Source organism: Prunus mume, linkage group LG2 (genome assembly GCF_029339155.1).
Source record: "Prunus mume cultivar Tortuosa linkage group LG2, ASM2933915v1, whole genome shotgun sequence".
In the NCBI taxonomy this organism is placed as follows: Eukaryota; Viridiplantae; Streptophyta; class Magnoliopsida; order Rosales; family Rosaceae; genus Prunus; species Prunus mume.
In genome coordinates, this window is record NC_142699.1 from 29,790,893 (window position 1) to 29,818,145 (window position 27,253).

Here is a 27,253-nt window from a genome sequence, read left to right on the forward strand (position 1 = left end):
AAACACCAAAACAAATCCTAGGATCTCTCTATTTGTGTTAAGAGCTGAAGCTCTGATACCAATTGAAATTGGTACTTAGGTGACAAATGGTAGATTTAATTACACAACCAAAACAAAACAACTCAGCAATCTTCACACACTTTAAACCTTGACCAAATACACGTATGACTAGTCAACTGCTAGTCATGAACAATCACAATCAAGAGAACATACAGATCATGCCACAATGTACCTGCACCTAGAAGATTACTAGTGACAACCTACGCACTCAGAAGGACCCATCAATCTAGGCATCCCCTGTGCTAGCAACAACTATGTGAAAGTGTGTGAAATCATCAAAATCATGCAAACATCAAACAGAGATAAAGATGACTAGTCAACCATCAAGAACACAAACCCAGAAAAATTACGGATATGCAAAACAGATTTTGTTCACGAGAAACCCACCATTGGGAAAACTGGGAGTCATCAACCGACCAGGCAATCCACTAAGTAGAAAAAGATTCTTACAAAGGAAATACAACCAAGCTCAAGATTCACCTAGGTCAATTTAGGAATATGAGCAATACCTCCTTTGTGCAATCTCCTTCTCCAACTTAGCAAAACTTGAAGCTCAGTTCTTCATGGCAATGGCAGCTCCTTCTCCAGCTCGTTCATCCCATGGCACAAGCTTGCAAGTTCCAACACGAACCAAGAACAATATTTGGATTCAAAGGAGAATGACCAATTTCTTCAAGAAACCATACTCTTGAAGAAATCAGTCTTGAATCTGACCTAGATATAAATGAGAGATGATTTGAATAGCTAGATGCAGATTCGGGTTTTCAAAAGCAGTTTTTCAAAAAGAAATCAATTGGAAAAACTCATAGATGAAAAGTATATGGTTCTCTCTTGAGGAAGAAGAGAAAGAAAGCAAAAACAATCTTTCCAAAAATTCCACACAAAAGTGACCGCCCAATAACCAAAAGCGTGACCTTTACGGTCAAAAATTCGTTAGGTCGAAACCAGATGGCGACATAGAGAGAGGAATAGGACAAAGCAGTTTGTTATCCAATGGAAGCAAGGATGACTAGTCATATGAAACGGATGACTAGTCATCATTTTATGACTATTTAATGTAATGATATGCAATGCACAATACCTTTGTTAACTTGCATGAGCTTCCATAGAACAAAGATTAGAGAAGAGCACCAATAAAGGTTTTCCCTAATCTAGACTTGAGCTTGATAAATTACATTACACATCCTATTACAAAGTTGTCAAGGGAAACCAAAAGAAAATAGTAAAAACCATACATTAACAAGCTCCTTCTGCGATTCCATCAAGTTTGCACATGTGTTTCGTGAAGCCAACTTCGTGGCAGATTCTCTTGCGCAACCTTGGCCATAAGCTTTCCCCTTTGTTCCTTTGGGAAGTTGGGTTGCCGTTACCTGCTGCTCCCACTTTGCTTTGTAATTTTCCTTTCCGCATAAAAAAAAAAAAAAAAAAAGAAAAATGTTTCCTAGCATCATATTGTTGCAATAAATATTCGAGACCAGCATTTAATTATGGATGTAAAATGGTAAAATTGTATAAAAGGTTAGAATAAAAATAGTAAAAAGGTGGAACAAATTGTATTGGTGAGCTCCATCTCAATTAAAGAGGCGGTATATAAAATGTGGTAAATATTGATTTGGCAAGAGTACTCTTATTTCACAGAGAGTTAGGTACAACATGGTGACGTGAACATGGACACAATCAGATGAAAAAGCGATAACGATAAGGTGCGAAGTGTGCGTTTTAGTCAAATGCAACTATGTTGTCGTGGATTGACTTAAACTCATTTAATTAATTCAATGATTAATATTGTTTTAAATGCATATAAAAGCACGGGTACATATATAGAATGATATTCCTAAAAATAAAATGTAAATGATCAAAACGCAAGGCATTCTTTTACTATAAAAGCATGCATAGCAAGAAGCGTAGAATGCACTACATACTGAGAGCATGAAACAAATGGAGGGAAAAGCAATGCAGCATTTCTGCTATTCTGTGCTCTTCTTGGCTTTGGCATTTGGCCCAAGTATGATCTGCTCTGGTCTTCCCATCATGACAAAGCGCTTTGTGCGCATTGTTAACTTGCTCGACAACAAGCAACTTGTCTACCATTGCCGTTCACAAGATGATGATCTTGGTGGACGAACTCTTGCTCCAAAGCAGGAGTGGGAATTTGAATTCCATCTGGACTTCGAGAGCTATTTCAATTGTGAGTTTTGGCACTCCATTGACCACCATCAGAAGTTCGATGTGTTTGTTCCCAGTGATAAGTTTGTTCACAGGTGTGGCGGGGCTCATTGCATTTGGCATGTAGAAGAGACTGGATTCTTCTTATATCACATCAAGACTGGATGGTGGGAAAAATCTTATGACTGGATAATAGGAGGATGAAAAAAGCCATATTTTCTCCACATCCATTGGATTGAGCTCCAATTGTAGTCAAATGAAATATAATAAAGGGAGCCGTTCTGGGTTTAATTTCCTCATACTTTTTGTTTGATTGTATTTTCATTTCATCAGAATCTTGAGTTTGTTTTGGTTCATGCTTAGAAGAAAAGAAACACTTATTACTGATCTTTTCGGAACTAGAAATGGAGTTAATTGCACAATGACCCCCAGAATTTATATAATAACTTCAGTTTTTTTTTTTTTTTTTAAATGGGAACTTCTATTGATGAACAAAACTAGTTCAGAGTGCAAGAATCCTCAAGAAGCAGGGCCTGTATGATCTAAGGCTTCAACGAGCAAACCGATGAGTCCCAACATTTTGGCTCTCTAAACACACCTGAAGGTTTCAGAATTATTTAACATAATGCCACTACAAGGGAAAAATCATTAACAGAGCTAAATAGATAAAAATGCTAAAACACCCTTGTAGAGTTGTAGTATTGCTTTTGTTCTATTCAATTTTTCTAAAATTTTAAAACACTATTTTTTTAATACAAGTGATAGTTCATAGTTTAATTAAATTACAAGGGTATGATAGTTTAAAAATAGAGTTCATTGCATACAATGGCAGCCAGAATTTACATAATACCTTCCGTTTTAAAATTAAACAAACACAGCTTAAGGTTCCAGGGTTATTGAACATAATCCACTACAAGGAAAAAATCATTAGCAGAGTAGAAGTATTGTTTTTCTTCTATTCAATTATTCTAAAATGTTAAAACACTATTGCCAAAGATATAGATGAGTAGAAAATGACCTTGATTTGCAGATCAGTTGTCTATTCGAATTGCTATGACACCTTGGTATTGTGTGTGTGAGAAACTCCGCTTCCCCTTAAAATTTAGACTATCGCTTGTTTTAAAAAAACCAAAAACAAAATGTTTAAACACTATTAGGTTGAATACATTTTAGATTTTTTTTTTAACAAAACAAATTTTACCACATTAATTGACCATTTAATGTGGAAGGTAACGGGGCAATCAAGTGTGTTCAATTAGTGTTATTTTTTGGAAGCATTTTTTCACATCACTTTAACCTAAGGTGTACCCTCATCACTATTCTCAACACTTGACACGTGTCCATAGGCATAGCCATGGTTCCATAAATACAAAGTAAAAGTTAACTATGGTTATGCCTATGGACACGTGTCAAGTGTTGAGAATGGTAGTGAGGGGTGAGCAAAAATATTTTTTTATTTTTATTAACTACTATGGGGTTATTTTCAAGTTCAAAATCATTTTCTAAAACATTTACAACTGTATACACAAACTCCTGGAAAATCTACATTTTACCCACTTCGTTAGACAAATATTAGTATATCATCAAATGCTGATATGGCAAATATAAGCCCCTTTTTTCATGACGTGGACTCCAAGTGGACAAAACAATAAATAAACAATTCTTTATTTTTTTCAAATTAAACAAAAAAAGTTAAATAATTAGATTAAATAAATACATTAAAAGTGAAATTTTTTTATATAAAAAATCAATAATTGTATTCATAAATTAGACACAAGGATCACCAGCCACAGGCGAGAACAAGTACAAATACCCACAAATGGTTAATATAGATATGTAAGCATAGTAACCACATATGGTTAATCCAGATATATGCAACGTAAAACCAAAACAATTTCAACATAAAAGCCGCACACCTAAGCAAATCTTCCAATACAACTACAATCTTTAAACTCTCACAATTGCAAAATACAAATAGAGAGTAGACTACAATCAAAGACCCAACTCAACTCACAAAGTTATGCAATTATTACAAGTCAAGAAAACTGACTGAAATTGAAAAATGCATGAGATCCCGAGCATTATACCTTAGTCCCCAAACCCTCCGTCATCTCTGGCGTCGCCATTTTCGCCGTCATGGATCCCAACAAACCCACCGTTGGAGTTTCTTCTTTCTTTCCTACACCACCGTTGGAAAAACATTTCGGTTTTTTTTTTCCAGTACTTTTACGCAATCGGGTCTGCAACCTAAAAACGTAAAATACAATTTAGTTTATACTTCGCCATTATTCCTAGCATGTGTGGGATTATCTTTCGCCATATATGGGATATTTGTAATTCTTCTTCAAGCAGTAGGTATGGGTACCCTTGTGGAGTGATGTTGTACTTAATTTCATCGCAATTTAGGTGCTTTAAATTGTTCTGGGAAGAAATGAAACGAAGCATACTCTGTGGCTTTTAGGCCAAGAAAGCATTCGTGGATTCTGAGCATTTAAGTTCCCTTCGAAATAATTGCCCCATTCCACCTTGGATGAGCATATCCTTATGCTAGTCATGTTGGCTTTTGCACTATAAATTAGAGAGAGAGACGTTCTCTCTCTTCAACTTAATTTGTAGTCCTACTTGAGGAAAAAAAAAAAAAAAAAAAAGTCCCTTTCAGAGAAATGCCCTTCCCCTTATGCTATTGCTACTTATACTGTTACACTCCCCCAGTATAAGTGCTGGCATTATTCCAACGGAGGTGACCGTCCGTCTCGGGAACCTGTTGGCAACCAACTTGGACATGACCGTGCACTGTAAATCCAAGACGACGATCTTGGCTCTCACATACTTTTTCCAAAGGCAGACTATGAGTTTCAGTTCAAACCAATTTTTTTGCGCACCACGCTATACTTTTGCAGCTTCAAATGGTCGGGTAAATTGCACTATTTCGATATTTATAAGGCTGACAGGGATGACTGCACCAAATGTTTTTGGTCTATACTTCAGGATGGCCCTTGTTTGTATGGTCCTAACCCTCCAAAGTGTTATAAGTGGAACGAAAAGCTTGGTGCATGAGAGAGGCTGTATTACTTACTACACATTATTGTTATGTTTATGTAGCCCTTGTTCACAGTGAATAAAATTAATCCGTTCATCTAATGTTCTGATTCTTGCTTTACTCATATGTGTGATCCACTCACTCTGATCCAGCTTTGAAGCATCTCATTTTTCTCCTAACAAGCATTTAGAAATTTTACGTCCGCAAATTGTTCATATGAAGCATTGATTTGCAAAGTACTCTTATTTTATGTCTACTTTTTCCTTTATCTTCATGTTCACTGAAATCTTCGATTTTATCTTGAAATCATATCTTCACGTAAGCCAAAAAGAAAATAGCATTTATATTTAAAGATATAAATATAAAAAAATGTTCCATAGTGGGTATTAAATTTAAAAGCCCATTTGGTAGGTTTTAAGTAAGCCCATGTGGCTCATATTTGGATTACGGTTTCCAACTTAGCTAACCATATATATACATAATCTTCTCACTTACTTTCTATAGTGTGCTTCCATATTTGGTAAGAGAAAACTCTCTCTTTTGTTTGGGTAGAGGTCACTATCGGGAACCATTTGAGAGAGCCAGAAAAATGTAGGGTGAAGGAATTGTGACTCATTTCATTTTGTATATGTGAAATAAATAATCTTCTCTTTTTGTTTTGGATGTGAGTTTGTTTGTTGTAGCATTTGGGAGATAATATATCCTTAGCATTTAACTACTTCAAATTTGGTATTCTTCTCTCTTTTATGCCATGTTTGGTTTGCAGAAAAGATTTGATGGGAAATAATTTCTCATGTACCCAAGGGAGGGAGGAGGGTTACATTTCCCTCCCTATTTTCCCATGTACCATGCAACCATTTCCCATGCATGTGGAATTCAGGTCTATGATGTTAAATTTCATAGAGATTAGAGATGGGGCAGTGTCCCACTATGAGTATCACCAATATTGTCTCAAATTTAACCACCTACAAAGCCCAATTGGTGTGGGGTTTTATCACAAAAGGACTCGATGCTATTAGGAGTGGAACCACTTATTATAAGTTGTAATTTATTTAGTCAAGTTTCCAGTGTGGAACTTTATATTCTTCAACATATGAGAGTTAGACATTCTTCTATGATCTCTTTATGTTATTAGTGAAATTTCCTCACTATCCTTGAACTGAACGTAGAAGCTTATATAGTTTTCCTAAAAATTTGGAGTCATGCCAAGTATACTGAACATAGAAGTTTATGTAGTTTTCCTTAAAATTTGGAGTCATGCCTAAGTTGTTGGTCATGTGACTTAGATGATACAAATCACTCATGATGGATCCAAACTCTTTAAGGCACGATTGGTATACTTTTTCTTTTTTTTAAATTACTTTCCATTTCTTTTGTTAGCATGTATTTGACAACTTTATGGTGTATTTACATCACCATACATTATATATGAGGGAAGGTTAATTTAGGTTGTACGTACCCTATAAAATTCCTCCAGGTATATGAAAACAAAATTAGCGTTCTTTTGCTATAAAAACATAAAGCTAGAAGCCTTGAATGTCCATGCTGAGAGCATGAAACAAATGGAGGGAAAAGCAATGCGGCAGTGGTACTATTTTCTTGTGCTCTTCTTGGCTTTGGCATTTGGCCCAAATATCTGCTCTGGTCTTCCCGTCATGACAAAGCGCTTTGTGCGCATTGTTAACTTGCTCGACAACAAGCAACTTGTCTACCATTGCCATTCAAAAGATGATGATCTTGGTCAACGTACTCTTGCTTCCCAGCAGGAATGGGAATTTAAATTTCATCTCGACTTCGAGACCATTTTTACCTGTGATTTTTGGCACTCAAATAACCACCATGCTCATTTCGATGTGTTTTATCCCAGTAACAAGTTTGTTCACAGGTGTGGCGGGGCCCATTGCATATGGAGAGCAGAAGAAATTGGACTCTCCTTATATCACATCAAGACTGGTCTCTGGGAAAAATCTTATGATTGGGAAATATATGGAAAAACATTATGAGTAAAATCTAAGTACTGTATAACTTGGGATCCTAGATTGTACGACCACAGTAAATTATAATAAAAGGGATATATATATGTTCTTGTTTTTTTTTTTGTCATCTTCATTTCACATTCTCACAGGTCTAATTTTCAAGTCTAATATTTTTTTATATAGAAAGAGAATTTATTCATGGAATTAAAGACATATAAAGAGCGATATGATACAGTGACCTCGTTAAAACCTTTCTAGGACAACCTCATGAGACAAACTTCAGGGGAGGAAAGAGCATGTCATGAACTAACAAGCGAGTCTAGCACTTAAAAACTCATATTGGGTGATGTGGAGTACGTGTAACTCTGATACTATGAAAGAAGTTGAAGCTCTACCTCAAAAACCAATTGACAATCAAAGTTGTAGCTCAATTCTTCCTTTCAAGGTTTCTCAATTTTTCAATTGGGACATCTTCACATCCTTACAGTTATTCCCATTTAGTGAATAGATTAATCATATAATTAATATTTTGTTAAGTGACCCCTAAGTACTAAGGTACAAAACTAAAAGAACAAATTTGGGGTAACTATATGTCTCATGTGGTGTTACTTGAATCGGGGCAATCGAAAAAGTTTGCAGCACATATTACCAATCGAGCAAGCTTGAGTCGCACTATATTCCAAGGGCATATCAATCATCTCGTTTCAATTCCAAAGCCAATTGATTTTCAAAATTTAAGAAGAAGGTATTTTCTTTAAAATAATAATATAAATGTTTCAAAATAGGTTTTTTTTTCAATGTTTCAACATAGTTAACGTTGTTAATACTTGGCTAAGTGGAAGTACCGATTCCAACAACAAAAAATGTGGAAGTGTAAATGTCACTCGGTTAAGCAAGGGTCACAGAGGGGAAGACATTTGGGGACAGTGCATCCGCTCCCCTCTTTTAGGTGCTGCGGATGTGTCTCATATTAATGATGACGAGAATTATTACTATTTTCTTATATATTTGGTGGTCGGTGGGGAAATAAATATGAGGTAGAAATAGTAGCACTCTTTTTTAGTATTTTAAAATGGGGAAATGATAGTAATCTTCTCTCTAACCTTCTCTTTTGGACCTTCTCCCTTTAACTCATGACATGTGTCATTAATGTATCACATAAACTAATTTTTATTTTCCAAATTTATCCTTATTAAATATATTGAATTTTTTTTTTCCCAAGAAATTAGCCTTTTTAAAATTTTATTTCTTATCACCTTTTTTTTACTTTAAACGTCAGTTTTTGTTTAATGTCCGTTTTTTTATTCTAGAAAAATAGATGTTGCTGATAAACTTGTTTCTTTTACTGATATGTTTATTGTTATTACTATTTATGTTTTACTGTTATGTTTTTTCTTCTTCTTATAATTACCTGAAAATAATATCTTTAAAACATCTTTTTCGTGAAATGACTATTCATGGAACTGATATCATTTTTGTTGTGGAAAAAAAAGTTCTCTTCGAAAAAAAGAAAGAAGAAGACACTTTTTAAAATAAATAAATAAATTTTTTTTTCTTATTTATATATATTTTAATAAGGTGGTAATAAAGTTGTGAAAAAACCAATACATTAAATAAGGATAAATTTGAAAAACAAAAATTAGCTTGTATGATGCATTAATTACATTGTTTTAAGTATAAGGATAATGACACATGTCATTAGGAAAAACAAGAAGGTCCAAAAGAGAAGGTTAGAGAGAAAGTTGCTAACATTCCCCAAGGAAGGACAAATATCTATTCAAATTAAGAAATAATTAGCACTAATATTGTTTCTAAACGTGCCAAATTGTTAATCGGAAGCATGAATTTCACGATGGTCGACTTTTTGTGTCGTCAGATTGCCTTTAGTTGTCATTCTGAATCAATCCTTTATGCAGTTTTCCATAAAAACATGCTTGTATATGACAATTTTCATTTATGTCCGGTGTATGCATTACTCAAAATATGACAAGATTATAACCAAATATGAAAACCAAATAATATAATTTTGCTATAAAAGCATATGCAGGCAGCAGATTGCAAATGAAGGGAAAAGCAATGAGGCAGTTGTTCTATTTTGTGCTCTTCCTTTCTTTGGCATTTGGCCCAAGAAGCTGCTTTGGCTTCTGGCCTGGGAAAAAGCACTTTGTGAGAATTAAGAACGAGCTGGCCAACAACAACTAAACTACCATTGTGAATCCGATATGCGATCTTGGCGATCGCATTCTTGCTCCCCATCAGGAGTGGGAATTTAAATTTCAAGCTTTGTGGGTCCCTTAATGGACACGTTATCAGTTAACGTCTGACCAACGGTCAACTTAACGGAAGACTTAAATTGGTCAGATTTGAAAATCATAAGGTGTAAAATAATGAAATTGAAACCTGATGACTCATATTGAGAATGACCCCAAACCTTAAGGGGGTCTTTCGATGTTAATCTTTTTTCTCTTGCTTCACGCTATGTCCTCTTCTCTTTGCCTTCTTCCTTACATTCTTGCTTTTTTTCCTTCTTCATGTCTCTGCCCAAATCTTACCTCTCGATAAGCTTTCTTTTCCCAAACCTATGTAATCATAATCCCTTCCTTTTTCCCTATCAAAAGAAGAAGAAAAAACTTTTCCTCCCATATCCAAAGGATTTCTTTGTTGTTAATCAACTCGACACTTGGCTGAAATAACTTTTAATGTTGAATTACAACGGGGTTGAATCTGGCAAGGTGTGAGTCTCACATGAGCATTTTAAATGACATGGCAGTACATGTGTTACTCAACAGATGACTAGTAATATCCTAATACATTCTAATGTGTGTAATGCATGATTTACCTTTGAGGTGATTTGCATTTAGCCACACTTTGTCTCTGTCATAGTAGGCCTCTCCAAACTAGTCTAACCACTAATCAAACTTGAGCTTGATGATGTAGAGCAGCAAATACAATGTTTTCCAAAAAAGCCAAAAAACAAAATAGCTAAAGTTAACCTAAGAGAAAGGCAATAATAAATCAAAGGACAAAATCAAGGATGCTGGAGGTGATTAAGGCATGATATGTTTCTGTGATTGTAGGCCTCTCCAAACTAGTCTAACCTAGACTATTTAAACTTGAGCTTGATGATTTATAGTATCAAATACAATGTTTTCCAAAGAAGCCAAAAAAACAAAAGCAAAAATAGCTGAAACTAACCTAATAGAAGGGCAATAATAAATCATAGGATAAAATCAAGGATGATGAAGGTGATTAATGTAAATGTATGGATTTTGTAATTTTCTTTTAGCTTCCCTTGACAAGTTTGCAATAGGACAATCATTGTATTTTCTCAAGCTCAAGTTTAGATTAAGAATTTCATCTCTAGGTGTTCTTACCTGACTACATTATGATGGACAACATTGTGTTTGTGAAGGTAAGTTTTGCATTGCATTAACCTATTCCTAAATATTATGACTAGTCATCCTTTCTCCGTATGACTAGTTATCATCCATATGACTAGTCATCCTTCCTCCATATGACTAGTCAACCTTTGCGTTAGTAAGATTTCAGATTCTTGTTTTTCAATGGATCTATCCACTTTTGTCTTATTCGAAATCTTCTCTGTCTTATGCGATTCTAACCTAAGAATTTTGGAGTAAAAACGCATGCATTCCTCATTTGGTAGCCGTCACTTTTGTAGGCACGTTTTGGAAAGTTTCTCTATAAACTTTCTCTTCTTCCTCAAGTGTAACCTTCATATTTTTCATATTTGAGTTTTCCAAAAATTTTCTTTTTGAAAACTGCATTTGAAATATGAAAACCTCATCTTGCTAGATCAAACACTCTCTCATATATATTTAGGTCAGATTCAAGATTGATTTCTTCAAGAGTATGGTTTCTTGAAGAAATTGGTCATTCTTCCTTTGAATTCAAATTTCCTTCTTGTTTGAGTTGGAGCTAGCAGCTGGTGCCATGGGATGAAAGAGTGAAGAATGTCATTGTCATGAAGACCTAAGTTGCTGGTTTTGCTAAGCTAGAGAAGAAGATTGCACAAAGGAAGTAAAGCTCATCTTTCTAAATAGACCTAAGAATTTCTTGAGCTTGCTAGTGTTTTTTTTGTAGAATCTTTTTGCTTAGTGGATTGCACTGGTCAGTTGATGACCACTAATTTTTCCCAATAGTAGGTTTTTAGGTGAACAATTTCTGGTTTCCGTCTCTGTAAATTTTCTGGGTTTGTGTTCTTGATAGTTGACTAGTCATCGCATGATGTTCATCTGTTTTCTAGGTTTGTGTTCTTGCGGTTGACTAGTCATCATTTTCTGTTGTTTGGTGTTTGCTGGATTATGTTGTCTTCACACACGTTCACCAAAGTTGTTGCTACCACATGGGATGCCTAGATTGATGAGTCCTTCTGAGTGCCTAGGTTGTCACTAGTAATTGTCTAGGCTTGCATGTATATCTTGGTATGCTCCGTGTATGTTATTCTTTGGTATAATATATATTTGATAGTTGGTCTAGGTCTAGAGTGTGTGAAGTTTGTTGTGTTCTTGGTTGAATTTCTTTTAAATTTATCTCTCGTCACCTAAGTACCAATTTCAATTAAGTCACGTGAATAGTGATTGTTCTAGCAATTGTTTTGATGCATTCCCATCCATTGTCATGGTAACCACTATTTACATGAGATATGAGGAGAGGAATTTGTATGGATTTTGGTGTAGGAAGTGAAGAATATGACTAGGTATTTATAGAAAGAAAAAAAAATCTGAATTTTTTGGTATATAAATTGGCCGCTTAAGTCACACTGACGTCAGCATGACATCAGCTTGCCTAGACAAGTCTTGCCTTTAGGCTTACCTAGTTTCATGGGCCCACTTCTTTCCATGGCAACTTTTCCTTGGTGATGGTTGTTTTTGGAACCTAGGCCCCCTTTTACCATGACAAAAGAGGATGGGTGAAAGTGCTCTAAGGCATAATATATGAAGGGAATAGTTGAGCTTATTATCAAATTTCTCAAAAATCATGACTGATGGAGAAAATTATAAGGCATAATTGATTAGGAAATGGTTGATTCTTCTCTACATGCTTGGTATAAATATACGCCCCACATGAATTTGGGCCTGCTAAAAGTTTTAAAAAATGGTGGGTGGAAGATATGATTGTGTTTTTTCAAATTTACATGGTTGGTATGAAGATAAGGTAGGTGGAGAAATAGGACAACTGATGGAAATAGCAGCACTCTTTAGAGAAAGAGATCATAAATCCAAACAAAAAAAGAAAATTATAATTCTCCCCTAAAACGGAATTGAATTAACAAACCAACCAAATAGATATTTACCTTATAAAAAAACCAAATAAATATTTACATACATTTGTTCTCTTGCTGTAAGAACAGATGTATATAAATAGCTAGAGTGTACATAGTGGGATCAAATCATATCGAGGATAAGCAAAATGAAAGGAAAAACTTCACGGGTGTTGTACTATTTTCTGCTCTTGGCTTCATTAGCCTTCAAGCCAAGTTCCTGCTCCAGTACTTTGTCAATTGGGAAAAAGTACTTTGTGCGTATCGTCAACGATCTGGACAACAAACCACTTGACTTCAGTTGTAAATCTGGTGATGATCAAATCAATCGCAGTCTTCCTACTGCTGGATCACAGTTTGAATTTGGATTTCGACTCGGGTTTACGACTCAGTTCAATTGTGACCTGCGGTACTCAACTTACCATGCTATGATTATTGCGTTTAGAGATGACGAGGCTCTTCTTAATGATTGTGGTGGAGTGCATTGCATATGGAGTGCGAGAGAGGATGGAATATACTTATATAGGATCAAGCATGATGATTATAAAAAGTCGTATGACTGGGAAAAGCAAATTCAAACATGAAATTTGTCGGGCCTTGAGTTCTGATATATTTGTACTCAAAATAAATATAATAAAGGGATTTGTTTTTGTTTAGATTCCTCTTACTTTTTTATTCAATTTCTATATCTTGGTTTTGTTTTGGAGTCTGATCAAGACAGTGAGTCTGCTGAACAATCAAATTTTTCATCTCTCGCTCTCTTCTTATTCTTAATGTCTTTATCTCTCCTATGCACTTGTAATCCTACTTGTCAGTATGATTATCAATTTCAAGTTTCGTTTTATTGATACTGGATATCAATTTCAAGTTTTATTCTATCATTGCAGCTTTCAAGTGTTGGTGCATCTGATTTGGTATGTTTCAAGAGCAATTTCCATGGGGCTTTTTTCTTTTGGGAGTTTTATTATTATGCTTAATATAGGAGCCCAAATTATTATATAAAAAAACCTATATTAAATAAACTTTAGAAACACACCCAAAGCCCATTTACAACATAACAAAGAGACTTTGAACTTCCTATAATTTATAAAACAAGCCAACCTCAAAAGCTCACAAATAAAGCCAAAATAAAAGGGTAAAACCGAAAATTAGTATATTAAGTAAACTCAAAAATAGGACAGTTGGCAATAGTAGGGTGTTTTTTTCGGGTTGTTGTAGAATTCAGTATTATTATTTGATTTTGAAAGAGTTATTTGGTATTAAAGTTGAGAGAGAGAGAGAGAGAGAGAGAGAGAGATTACGACTTGGGAGCACATCAAAGGCGAGAGCCAACCAACTAACACTCCATTGGTATGAAAAAATTATCTTAATGAGGAAAAAAAGTCCGGTTGGCGTGCGTGTGGTATTGAACTAATTAAAAAGATAAAAGTAAAATATATATGCGACCTCACCAAAGAGAAAATTTACCATATATATCCATATCTAGCCTATTTATGTGGCTTGCCAAAAGAATCTGAGAACATATGCATGCATGCTGGGCTGGATGATCAAAAACTCGAAACATATATAGGTTTAAAAATTTCTATTTAAACCTCATACTTCTCTTTGTTTACCCCATCGTCTAAGTTCACCCCAACTTCTAATTTAAATTTTCACAATTTCTAAGAAAACCTCATTATCTTCCCAAACTACCCTTAAATAAACCCCAAGTTGAAAAAATAAAAAATAAAAGATTCTTTCTATTTAAACCCCACTATCTTCCTACTACAAACTATAGAAAAAAAAACACATATCTAAACTAAATAGTGGGGGAAAAGATGAAGAAGGCCCTTATTTTTTGAGAAGAAGATGAAGGTCCTAGACTAAATAAAGATTTCTAAATTAGAAATTAAATAAGAAGATATTTATTTGCATTGTAGATAAGAAGGTGCAACTTACCTTGATAAGAACAAATTTCACTTACACGAAGATACAGTAATCATCTACTATTTACTTACACGAAGGTACAATAATCTTCTACTGTTTACAAATTTAAAGTGCATATATTTTGTACCACAAAATGAATATTTTGAAGTGGAATATTCTTGTCTCTTATGCAGGCAAGAAGGTCACCAAAACCTTGAGAGCCCAAATCTGGTTTTAGATGGGGAAAAAACAGAAAAAGTAAAAAACACAAATTTACCTGCAAAAATCAGCCCTCATATGCATAACCCCAAAGAAACAAAAATAAGCTAACTCCAAGACATAACTCTTAATAAAATCGTTGCAATAATTTAGACACAAAGCATACCTTTCTTTCCAATAAAGGGTTTAGGATTTAAGGTTTGGGGTTAAGTACCCATGTTTTTACTACGCTAGAGGATTTTGTATTTCTCTAAAACTTAATATAAAGAGTGGTGGGGTGTGTGTATAGATGTATTAGGTTTAAGTATTAAGTTGAATGACCTTTTTTTGTCTTTTTACACAATAATAAAACATACAGCTTAATGATTTAAGTATTGAAGTGAACAAAGAGAAGTGCGGGGTTTAAATAGAAAATCTCGGTTTAGGGTTTAGGGTTTAAATAGAAAATAGTATATTGTCATAACGTTAGAATGAAAATGTATTTGGTTTTCATGGCAAGGAAAGCATTCGTGAAATTTGATTGGAGCATTTAAGTTCCCTTTGAAATAATTAGGAAATGATTGCCTCAATCCAGCTTAGATGAGCATGTCCTTGTGGTAGTAATATTGGGTTTTTGAACTATAAAGTAGAGGGAGAGAGACGGTCTTCCTCTTCAACTTAATTTGTACTCTTTTTTTTTACATAAAGAACTAACACAAACAGTCCTAATTCATTTGGGGCTTTTTCGGTATGAGATTCTCACCATGAGTAGTGTAGAGGCCATGATTGGATCAATCAGAAAAACAAAAAAACAAAAAAACAAAACCCCACAATGTAAAGCTAGTGAATTTGACATGAGTTCAACGATATTCAAGTACAGTGAAATTCTCTAAATAAATTTGGGGTAATTATATGTCTCATGTGGTGTTACTTGAATCGGGGCAATCGAAAAAGTTTGCAGCACATATTACCAATCGAGCAAGCTTGAGTCGCACTATATTCCAAGGGCATATCAATCATCTCGTTTCAATTCCAAAGCCAATTGATTTTCAAAATTTAAGAAGAAGGTATTTTCTTTAAAATAATAATATAAATGTTTCAAAATAGGTTTTTTTTTCAATGTTTCAACATAGTTAACGTTGTTAATACTTGGCTAAGTGGAAGTACCGATTCCAACAACAAAAAATGTGGAAGTGTAAATGTCACTCGGTTAAGCAAGGGTCACAGAGGGGCAAGACATTTTGGGGACAATGCATCCGCTCCCCTCTTTTAGGTGCTGCGGATGTGTCTCATATTAATGATGACGAGAATTATTACTATTTTCTTATATATTTGGTGGTCGGTAGGGAAATAAATATGAGGTAGAAATAGTAGTACTCTTTTTTAGTATTTTAAAATGGGAAAATGCTAGTAATCTTCTCTCTAACCTTCTCTTTTGGACATTCTCCCTTTAACTCATGACATGTGTCATTAATGTATCAAATAAACTAATTTTTATTTTCCAAATTTATCCTTATTAAATATATTGATTTTTTTTTTCCAAGAAATTAGCCTTTTTAAAATTTTATTTCTTATCACCTTTTTTTTACTTTAAACGTCAGTTTTTGTTTAATGTCCATTTTTTCTTCTAGAAAAATAGATGTTGCTAATAAACTAGTTTCTTTTACTGATATGTTTATTGTTATTACTATTTATGTTTACTGTTATGTTTTTTCTTCTTCTTATAACTACCTGAAAATAATATCTTTAAAACATCTTTTTCGTGAAATGACTATTCATGGAAGTGATATCATTTTTGTTGTGGAAAAAAAAAGTTCTCTTCGAAAAAAAAAAAGACACTTTTTAAAATAAATAAATAAATTTTTTTTTCTTATTTATATATATTTTAATAAGGTGGTAATAAAGTTGTGAAAAAACCAATACATTAAATAAGGATAAATTTGAAAAACAAAAATTAGCTTGTATGATGCATTAATTACATTGTTTTAAGTATAAGGATAATGACACATGTCATTAGGAAAAATGAGAAGGTCCAAAAGAGAAGGTTAGAGAGAAAGTTGCTAACATTCCCCAAGGAAGGACAAATATCCATTCAAATTAAGAAATAATTAGCACTAATATTGTTTCTAAACGTGCCAAATTGTTAATCGGAAGCATGAATTTCACGATGGTCGACTTTTTTGTGTCGTCAGATTGCCTTTAGTTGTCATTCTGAATCAATCCTTTATGCAGTTTTCCATAAAAACATGCATGTATATGACAATTTTCATTTATGTCCGGTGTATGCATTACTCAAAATATGACAAGATTATAACCAAATATGAAAACCAAATAATATAATTTTGCTATAAAAGCATATGCAGGCAGCAGATTGCAAATGAAGGGAAAAGCAATGAGGCAGTTGTTCTATTTTGTGCTCTTCCTTTCTTTGGCATTTGGCCCAAGAAGCTGCTTTGGCTTCTGGCCTGGGAAAAAGCACTTTGTGAGAATTGAGAACGAGCTGGCCAACCAACAACTAAACTACCATTGTGAATCCGATATGGACGATCTTGGCGATCGCATTCTTGCTCCCCATCAGGAGTGGGAATTTAAATTTCGAGCTAGCTTTGACACATTTTTTCAATGTTCAATGTGGTACGCGAATTTCATCGTTACGTTTGATGTATTTTATCCAAGTGATGCGTTTATCGACAGGTGTGGGGGAGTTCATTGCATATGGAGAACGCAAGAGAGTGGAATCTACTTATTTCACATCAAGACTGGAGAGTGGGAGAAAATGTATGACTGGAGAACAAGAACATGAAGGTGAAGATGATGATGATGATGATGGGGAAAATATCCTGTACTTAGTACTGAAACCCTAGACATGTCTGCTTTCATTCTGTCGTACCTCAAAAAACTGTAATAAAGGGGGATATGTGTTTTCCTTTTTCTCATCATGTTTACTTTTTTTTTTCTTGATCTTCTTTTCCAATTAGGTTTTTCTTGAACGCAAATCTTCATGGAAGCCACACATTAAATTTGATATAGAAATATAAAAACGGATGCATTCATTAGGAATAATCCAGGCGTTTTTTAGGGTCAATTTAGGCCAATTAACGGGATAGTTTTACTTTTTTTTAATACCCATTTACCCTGCCAAGAGAAACGGGAAGCAACAAAAAGTAAGAGGTAATATCCCTTTTGTTTCTTTCTTATCTAAAATTTCCATCTGCCTCAGTGATGGTGGTTCTCCTTCCTATTCTTTTTTCTCAACCAAAAAAAAAAAAAAAACCTTTATTCCTTTCATTTATTTACCTTGTCTATAGGAGTGATTCATGTTTCTTCTTTTTTTTTTTACTTTCAATATTGCAGATTTTTTTTTTTTTTTTAAATTTTGTGATTAGATATAGATTTGGTTTTTGAAGATTTTTAACCTATATGCGTTCGGATTAGACATATTAAATTGGACAACAATACAACATATTGTGTCTTATAAGTCTAATCTAGAGGGGGTGGGACTCAACTCATAACGACTCACTTAAACTCAACTCCAATAATCCAATCAAAGTCGATCCACCAAATGAGGCCTTAAGGAATAAAGAATATGTAATATAGAAACGTTTGCCCAAAAGTATTGCTAAATCTCAAGACATCTAAATCATCAATATCATGTAACAAAATGAGTAAAACAGCGTGAGCGCCACATATTGCTTTAAGTAGGCGTACATATTGAAAGAAAACTAGCTAACTACTTCATTATTTCTAGGAAAAACTTTATTTGCATGCATGTGGTCCTAAACAAAACCAAACAAATCCACAGTGCAATTTGCCGTGCTGATTTTCAGTGAGGCCATGTAAACTGCAACTCCAACCTCTTATGCGCCTCGATGAAGAGATACAAGCCATCCTGCTTCACGCGCCAAGCGCAGAAATTTCTGGAACACCTAGTTGAATCTCTTTTAGCATCAAATATGTCGAAATGCCCATTTACATTTCCCCAACTCATGTCACAAGACAACACAGTGCTAGGGTTGACGTTCCAGGTAAAGTCACGTAAAAATAGAATCGAATGCTGGCTTGGATCCACGCCGGCGGCTTGGCACTGAACATTCAGATTGGTGTTTTTGGCCAAGTCGTTAAAAAGGGTCACTCGAAAATCATCCATTGAGCTGCATATGGACAGGGACAGTAGAAGGAGAAGCAGAAAACTTAGTGTGTTCATTTTTGTCCTGTTTCAGAACCTTGGAGAAGATGCTTGATCAGATGGTTATTGAAGGGCTCATATGATAACCATTTCAATTTTAGTTTTTAGTTTTCATTTTTGTGTGCTATGTTATGGACGAAAATGAGAGTGATAATGGGAGTGAGGATGAGATTGAGAGAGAGGATGAGAGGGAAGGATGGGAGGGAGGAGTAACAAAAGTAAAAACAATTTCAAATAGAATTCATGTTTTAATTTTGTTTTCATTTTTGTTACTCCTTCATCCCATCCTTCTTATCTTCTCTATAAATCTCATCTTCACTCTCATTCTCACTTCTCCCTCTTTTTACTCTATACTCTAGCACAAAAAAATAAAAAATAAAAACTAAAATTGAAATGGTTATCAAACGGCCCGAAATGTTCTGCTTCTTTAGCTTCCTTTAAATAGAAAAGAAGTTGTGAAATTTGAAACCAGCAACTTAAGTTTATTGACCAAAAAATACACTAATATGGTAACTGATAATTTAATGGCTACCCCTATACCTTTACTATTTCATTGGTGTGACAATCGCCTGACTTAAATTCATTTTATATATATATATATATATGTTTTTCATGTACTTCGGGGGGTGTAAATCAACAGTTAACCCTTTTTTAAAAGATAAGCTTCGTGAAATTTGAAATCAAAATGATAAAGAAAAAAAAGGCAACCAATATGGTAGAGGTTGCAATGGAAACCTAATTTGAAGGCCAGGGATCAAATTGATATTTATATTTCTAATAACAATATATACAAAAAGCATTTTTCAGAACATGTAAACCAGCTCAGTACCTCACCTGTTAAGCATTGGAACACAACTTTCCAGGACTGAACAGAAATTTGCAGCCTAATCAGTACCAGCCAGGCCAATTAGTTGAGCAACTTCATCTTCAAGGCGAGAAAAGTTAGACAAGAACTTTTCATGAAGTTCATCCGAGCCGGATTGAATTTGCTGCCACTGAGAAATACCATCAACAATGACCTTCATACCACTCTCTACCAATTCCATTCCCTTCCTAATTCCATCCGGAAGTTTCCTTTTCTTATTGGTTTGCTTTCCACCATTAATCTCCCCTGTTTGCTTTTTGCAGTCGATTTCCATGTTTTCACATTCCGTAGTCTCTGGAATGACATTTGATTTCTTTCGAAACATTTCTTTCAGAGTTAGACCCTCCCTCACAAGCAGACCAAGCTGGTCAGAGCTAGGCGTCATTGCAAGAAGCGCTGTTTCCTTCTCAAGAAATATCTTAAACTGAGACATGAATCTCTCCACGCTTGCCTCATTTGCAGATACTAAATCATATGAAAGCGCTGCATCTTGCGGAACAAATCTCCAAAGTTCATTGCAACATGTCCGAGCAGAAAAATATCCAAATGCTGAAATGGCCACATGAATAAATGCCCAATGCCGTTCTCTCAACAACATGTGATACAGCTCCCACAGAGCAGAGGTCTTGGCACTTTGATTAGTTTCATTGATTTCCATATGAGCAAGGCCTGCCATGAAAAGAGCCAGATTTGGTTTGCATTCATACAATTGGGTATCAGAAGCTGCAGGTCCTGAGATAAACAGGTTTTCAAGCTCAAAGATTACTTTCTCCATTTCGTCATATGCATATAGATGGTTCATTTTTGAGATGATTCCCAATGTTTCACTCAAAAGTTTGCAGTAGTGCTCCTTCATTAATTTATCTGAGGAAACTCTGTAGTTATGAATGATAGCAACTAAAAACTTCAGGGTCTTCACATCGATATCAGATATGCTGATCGGGCTTCAAGAGAGAAAAACACACTTCATTAAATATAGTGGTTAAAAGATTCCATGATGAAAGGTGGAGAAGAAAGTGCAAGAAAAAGATTTAACAGTGGTTTTGGAAATGGATGAAGAGGAATTTATGGCATCATGAAAAGAATACAGAAGAAAGTAATTATGAATAGAGATACTGTTAAACTGAAATTCTTCAAGAAACAATGGATAGGCTAAAGAATATTATATCATAGTGAAATAATATTGGTTGTGCAAGCATATTGTTTGGGAAGTTTGTTTAACCTTAGTAAGTCACAGTTCTCAAAAAAATATTAAATAAATAAACTTGCATGATTGAATAATCATTTAGACTAAAACAGTTTACTACCAAGTAACATGCATAAAGGTTTCAAGTTACTTACAGAGACTGCAAAGAAGCAGACAAAGCAAAGACTGGGACCCCAAAAGCACCGGAATGGAAAGATCGCATCAACTTGTCATCAAAATTTTCTACGAAGACATAGTAATCAGTAATGATTCTTTGAGTTGCTATACTTTTCATCTTGTCTGAGAGTAAATTTAATGGAAAGCCTTCCATGAACAAGGCCAAACACATAACTGATGATAATTGAGCTCCATCATCACTAACAATAGACATGTAAACCTGGTCTACCATAGATTGTGCACCAAAAGTAAGAAGCATGCTGATCGATCTTGCCAATTTTCTCAGAGCAGAACCAGGTACAAGAACTGATTCCGCAGATGCCACAAACTTTAATAATGAGCACAGTTTACCAATAATGCCACTCGCCATCCCTGGCTCAGCATAACGCAGCATAAAGCACCAAAGTTCCATCACAATTTCCCAGCAAAGAAAGTGAGGATGAAATATATTCTCAAGAAGGAAAGACTCCAACTCACTCCAAGCAGGACTAGGAGAGACCACAAGCATGAAGATTTCCAATGCATTCAAAAGAAAAGAAAACATAGGCTGCCAGACAACTTCCACAGTTTCTCCGGACCCGTATAAACCAGGAACTTGCAAAAGCAAAATGGAAGAATATACATCTTCATCGATTAATATATCCAAGAACCATCCAAGCTTTCTGGTAATACCAAGTTTTACATCTTCTTCAAGATCAACAGAAAATTTCAAAAAACCAAGAAACAATGAAACACGACCAAGCAACAAGGCTTTTTCTCCACGAAATGCTTCCCCACATAAAGAAAAGATTTCATCCAATGAACTTATCTTGTTAAATTTACTCAGATCTTCAGAAACAGTATCTCTGTAGCTTCCTTTACTGAACAGAGAGTCTAGAATCTCACCCTTGAACTCCTGCTTCATTTGAGATGAATTCAGTAAAGAAATGAGTAAATCCAAGGATGCTTTCTCCAAGAGTTCTGTGAAGACATCAGCGGCAGTTTTTAAGAGCTTTTCATTGCTCAATAAAATTTTAAAGGTTGAGATCATTAGGATGCAATTTGTTATCTCCCCTTGTACCAGATATGCTTGACATGGATACAGGGAAGATATTTTTATTGCATTAATCAGATAAAACTTGACTGGAAGAAATGTCTTTCTAGCTTCTGTCACAGAAATGGTTTCCTTCAGAGACGATGACCAAGCCTCAGCTGCACATCTTAACAATTCATTGACCAATGAGATCAGATTTGAAATTATATCTGCTACATTCACCTTTGTTGCGAGTACCCCTTCACCAAGCTGAAGCAAAGTAACTACACCTTTCCACGAAAAATTAAGAACCTTTACCAGACTGCCACCATTATTAGCAGCAACAATGCCTATCTCACACAATTTTTCTATTGTATACTTCGTTACATTAATAACATGATTCATTTTACTGAAACCTTCAACATCCATTCCAGTTTTGTCCCCTGGAAGTTTTTCATCCCAGGACTCCCAATTTACAGCTCGGGCATATGCTCCACATAGTCTTATTACAGCATCAATGACCTCCAGTGTGACCTTTACCACTGATTCAAAGCACTGAATTCTCTGCATTTAGGTTGTGCAATGTCTAATGTGAGATGTGATCGGTATTCTAAAATATATAATAATTAGAGTTCACAAATGGAAAATTGACCAATTGATCAACAAGTGTTCATTTAAATAAAACGGAATATTTTAAAGTTCAATAAAAACATAAATATATACTGGACCATCATGTAACACATATCTCAAAAGTGGCCTATGTATATTTATTTATGCAATCCATCACAAGTATATTTTAGCCCAACTCATAAGAAATAAGATATAAATCAACACTAAAGCTTGGCTCATTCAAATAAACAAGAGTCTCAATACCCAATCAAAATCCCCTGGCACTTCATTGGAACCTTAATGTTAATGTAAGTTTTTTTCTTTGTTAAACATCAGAAATTCATAAGCCCTGACTCACCAAGTATTTAGCAGTACTTGATTTAGCAAAGCATTTCTTAAACTATTACTAAAATGCATTTCGAAAAGAAAATATTTGATAAGTAATATCAATTTCAAAAATATAGAAAAGAAAAAAGTGAAGACATTCTTTTCATTAACAGTTCTGTGGCGTTCCAAAGTTTGTGATCTCTTTCAATATGAATTACTACATAACAGATAAGATCCAGAAGATAAACAAAGTACTTTTATTAGAATAAATGATCCATAAATATTATCACAGGAAACACAATGCAATAAGTACCTTAATCTCTGATATTGAATCTTTGATCAAGTTTAACTGTTCCACGAAGAATTTCTCAACAATATCTAATGACAGCTTGTCAACAGAAACAGGGAATCTTGACAAAAATGAAAAACTAGCACAAGAAAAGCTCAGCAGATTCAGTAGCAGCTGCAAAATGAAGTGCATAGTGTCAATGAAAACTGTATTCTACAAGACAGCTAGTTCACAATGCAGCAGACAGATGATGGAAGCAGCTCACGCATATGCTACCTTTTTTATTGAGTATGTATTAACATCTGGCATGGAATGTTATCCAAAATACCAGCAACTAAAGCACAGAAACATTACAAATGTCCTACATGTCAACGAACTTCAGAAGAAAATCCCTCAAAGAAATAAACAGCATGCAGACCCTCCAATAAAAGGTATAACTTGGTTCAAGAACAAAATACAAGCTGATAGGAACAACATTTAATGCATCTACTTGCACACTTTCCAAGAAAAAAATTCAATCATTTTAAACTGGAGAAGTCTCCAATTAAGAAACTTGTCGTGTTAGTATTCAGGTTAAGACAAAGGATGCTTTATATAAAAGCAACATTTCTTTCTGTAAGCAAATAAGAAGACTGACAGTGTGCACTAACATTTACCTCAAAGAACAGGTTGGCATGCTCTTCTTCTTGAGAATCCTCAGTCGACATAAGAGTCATTTTTAGGTGTTTACCACACCATATGCTGGCCTGACGGGTAAATCATGCTCAAGATATTAGACACCACAGGTTCCAATGAAGAATAAAAACTTAGTATGCTTGCTCTTAATCCAAACACAGTGCAAGTAAAGACATAGTACCTTGGTCCCAAGGGCAAGGAAATGTGCTAGACAGTTGGATATATCAGATTCTAGGTATTTTGCAGCCACCTGTAATATAGCCCTATTTAACATGCACTGGCTTATATCCAAGCAAGTATAGTCCTCCCAAAATGTCTAGCTTGTTGTTAAGAACAAAACCATGAACAGATGATTGCATAGCAAACAGTACATGAGAGGATCGCACACCGAATTATGACCATTTGCAAAAGAAAATAATGGTGGGCTGGTTAGCCATGAAAGCTTTCCTATGCATGTAAATTTGAAAACATATTTCTAAGAAACTTTATGGCCTACAACATTGCATCAAAAGAAACACAAAGGTCATCATAAGAGCACTGAGAAAAACAAAAAGTAATTGATCCAGTGGCAAAGCTTTTCTCATCAACACTTAAAAAGAAGCCAAAAATGGGGTTATCTTCCATTTTATTACTGCGCACAACGTTTATGTACGAGAAATTGAACAAATATTATAATAGAACATTGAAACGACAATACTGAAATAATCCTTAATTTCTCACTGAAATTGGGGAAACACATGACTATGCAGTGTTCCTGAAAGCTGAAAAGTAAAGGATGTATAAAACAAAAATAAGTGCATTTCAAATTTTCACACTTTGCTAAACACTGAACATATTAGAAATCATAAGTAATGGAATAAATTATTAAGAAAAAACTCAATAGCATTGAATTGGATACTGTGAGAGATTCCGCAAGGGAAGCCAATTCAGATTTCTCTGTTATTTTCAAATCCCCAAGCTTCGTAAGTAGTTCAATACGATTCTCCACGACCTGCATAACACAGAAGTCCAGGTCATGGTTAAATAAAAATCAATAAAACGTGAATTAAAAGCACACAAAAAAAAAATCGAAGAAAATGTCACTTCATTAAATTTGCGATGCAGTTCAAGTTTTGATTAAAATGGGATTCAAATTTTGTACAAGCTACTATACGAAACCTAGCTAAGAAATGCATAACTAAAAGCTGAGAGTGAGAGAAATGAGAGCGAAACAGAAAATTAAAAATGAATGGACTGAAAACCCTAAGGTTCAAATTGAATTTTTTGCAAAATTGGAAATGAAAAACTGAAAATACATACATCTGAGCATCTAATGGCGTCTTGTATACTCTGCAATTCGCTGCTTGAGCTCCCTCCCTCCATTTCCTTCTCTTTCTCTCAATACAGCTTCACTCTCTCTCTCTCTCTACTTTCTCTTCTGGTGGATTTGATTTCCCGCCTTTTCAAAAAGAAGAGGCAAATTTATAATTACACTTTATTGAACAGAAAACCATATTTATAGTTTCGCCCCTTTAAGAGGTTTAAATTCTCAACGTGGCCCTTTCTGTTTTTTAAATTTGTGAACTTGGAACATTTTGGTGTAAGCTTAAATAATTGGGCTTGGTTATGGACTTCATACAAAAAATATATAAAAATAACAATACTAAGTCAAAATTGGGAAGTTTGGACAGAATACCGGAGCTGAGCGTGATGATAATATTGTTGGGTGTGGAGAGTAAAACTCTTAAGAGGTGTATTCAATTTAGATTTTAAAAGATTTTAATAGAAGTTTAAAAGTTTAGGTGTATTCAATCTCAATTTTATAGAAGTTCATTCAATTCTTAGTGTATTCAATTTAGACTTTTTAAACTCCATTCAAATTTAGATGTATTCAATCATAACTTTAAAAGATTTCATAAAAGTTTGGATGTATTCAAAAACTCATTAATTTTAAAGGAAATACAAAAAGTGGTGGATTTCGTTTGATAATAGATTAATTTTAGGCCATGACAAATCTTTGCTTTCCCCCAGAAATTTTGATAGATATATTTTTTTATTTTCAAGATATGATTTCACCACTTCTACTATCACCATCTTATCATGACTATCACCATAACCACTGCCACCACCACTGTCATCGACACCACCCCTAACACCACCAACACTCACCCGCCCCTATTACTAGCCTCACCATCATCCCTACCGTCACCACTACTACCACCAGCACCATCATCATCACTATGCCACCACCACCACCCTTACCTCACCGCCACCACCCTTATCACCACATCCACCACCACTACCACCCCACTATTAGCCCCACGTCACCACCACCACACATAGCATCATCACCATCATTGCCATTGCTAGCATCATCACCATCACTGCCACCACCTTCACAACCACCACCACCTCCACCACCACTACCTCCCCCACAAACCACCATCGCCACCGCCATTCTCATCCCCACCACCGCCATAACTATAAACTCCATTAAAATCAAAAACTCAATTAAAATCTATATACAAATTCAGTCAAAATCTATGTGGAGTTCGTAGAATTTAGTCAAACTCAATTAAATTCAATTAAACTCCATCAACTTTATAACTCTTTTAAAATTTTTAAAATCTTAATTGAATACACCATTAACCTCAAGTGTGATGATTGTTGGTTGTTCAAGGTGTGGCCAGTATTATGGTATATGTCAATGCCCAATACATGGATTGTATAGCACTATAGTATGATCATTGGTATAACTTGTCTACTTGTTTTAATATGTGTGGATGACATGGTTGACTTCTCATTCTTAGGGAATAGTATCAATAAATATCCACTTGTATTATAACACGTTGATAAGTTATATCACATGACCGTATTACAATAATACATTATAATTACTCATGCCTAGGACATGGTTGTGAGCTAGAATAATTTTAATCATCAATTGATAGTTGTGGGGATTTGTTAACAATTTTCAACATTATCAACTAAGTTGGTACCTATTTCAATAAAGTGAAAACTGAGTGTCATTAGATCAAATGATTGTTAACATACAAACCCTTTAATTAACAAATAAAACTTCAATACATATAGTCGTAGTAAACACACATGAAGTACCACTTCACTTAGAAAAGTGACACAGTGATTACTAGTTTATTCACTCTGTTGTAGGAGAAGCCTAGCTAGCTAGAAAGAACAACACAACAGGGGACTTTCAAGTAGAATTGTAGGAGCAAACACACACAGCTTATGTATATTAATTGCTCTAAATTAATGGTAGCCTGGGGAACTCTTCCTATTTAATTTCCCAGGCATGCCCACA

The 27,253-nt window shown here is 34.7% G+C and overlaps 4 protein-coding genes across 5 annotated transcripts; 3 read left to right on the forward strand and 1 right to left on the reverse strand.

The window, feature by feature from the left end:
- The first annotated feature begins 1,998 nt into the window (after nucleotides 1-1,998).
- On the forward strand, nucleotides 1,999-2,430 carry LOC103323751 (S-protein homolog 2-like). The gene has a single exon (XM_016791687.2). The coding sequence runs from the start codon at nucleotides 1,999-2,001 to the stop codon at nucleotides 2,428-2,430; it is 432 nt and encodes a 143-aa protein (XP_016647173.2).
- A 4,398-nt stretch (nucleotides 2,431-6,828) lies between these two features.
- Nucleotides 6,829-7,269, forward strand: LOC103323754 (S-protein homolog 2-like). Its single transcript, XM_016791688.2, has one exon. The coding sequence runs from the start codon at nucleotides 6,829-6,831 to the stop codon at nucleotides 7,267-7,269; it is 441 nt and encodes a 146-aa protein (XP_016647174.2).
- A 5,403-nt stretch (nucleotides 7,270-12,672) lies between these two features.
- On the forward strand, nucleotides 12,673-13,107 carry LOC107880374 (S-protein homolog 23-like). Its single transcript, XM_016791686.2, has one exon. It carries the CDS (start codon nucleotides 12,673-12,675, stop codon nucleotides 13,105-13,107), a length of 435 nt encoding a protein of 144 aa, XP_016647172.2.
- A 5,533-nt stretch (nucleotides 13,108-18,640) lies between these two features.
- LOC103323735 (holliday junction resolvase) lies at nucleotides 18,641-25,395 on the reverse strand. Of its 2 annotated transcripts, XR_016124766.1 has the most exons (8): nucleotides 25,252-25,395; nucleotides 24,851-24,943; nucleotides 24,134-24,268; nucleotides 23,934-24,023; nucleotides 23,302-23,451; nucleotides 21,019-22,616; nucleotides 19,647-20,621; nucleotides 18,641-18,777 (listed from the first exon to the last, which is right to left on the reverse strand). XR_016124766.1 is itself a non-coding variant. In XM_008225746.3 (7 exons), exons 1-7 carry the CDS (start codon nucleotides 25,312-25,314, stop codon nucleotides 19,697-19,699), a joined length of 3,054 nt encoding a protein of 1,017 aa, XP_008223968.2. In that variant the 5' UTR covers nucleotides 25,315-25,395; the 3' UTR covers nucleotides 19,555-19,696. The 2 variants fall into 2 exon arrangements, 1 of the variants encoding a protein (XP_008223968.2); XM_008225746.3 differs by lacking the exon at nucleotides 18,641-18,777 and having other exon boundaries at nucleotides 19,555-20,621.
- Between the last annotated feature and the right edge of the window lie 1,858 nt (nucleotides 25,396-27,253).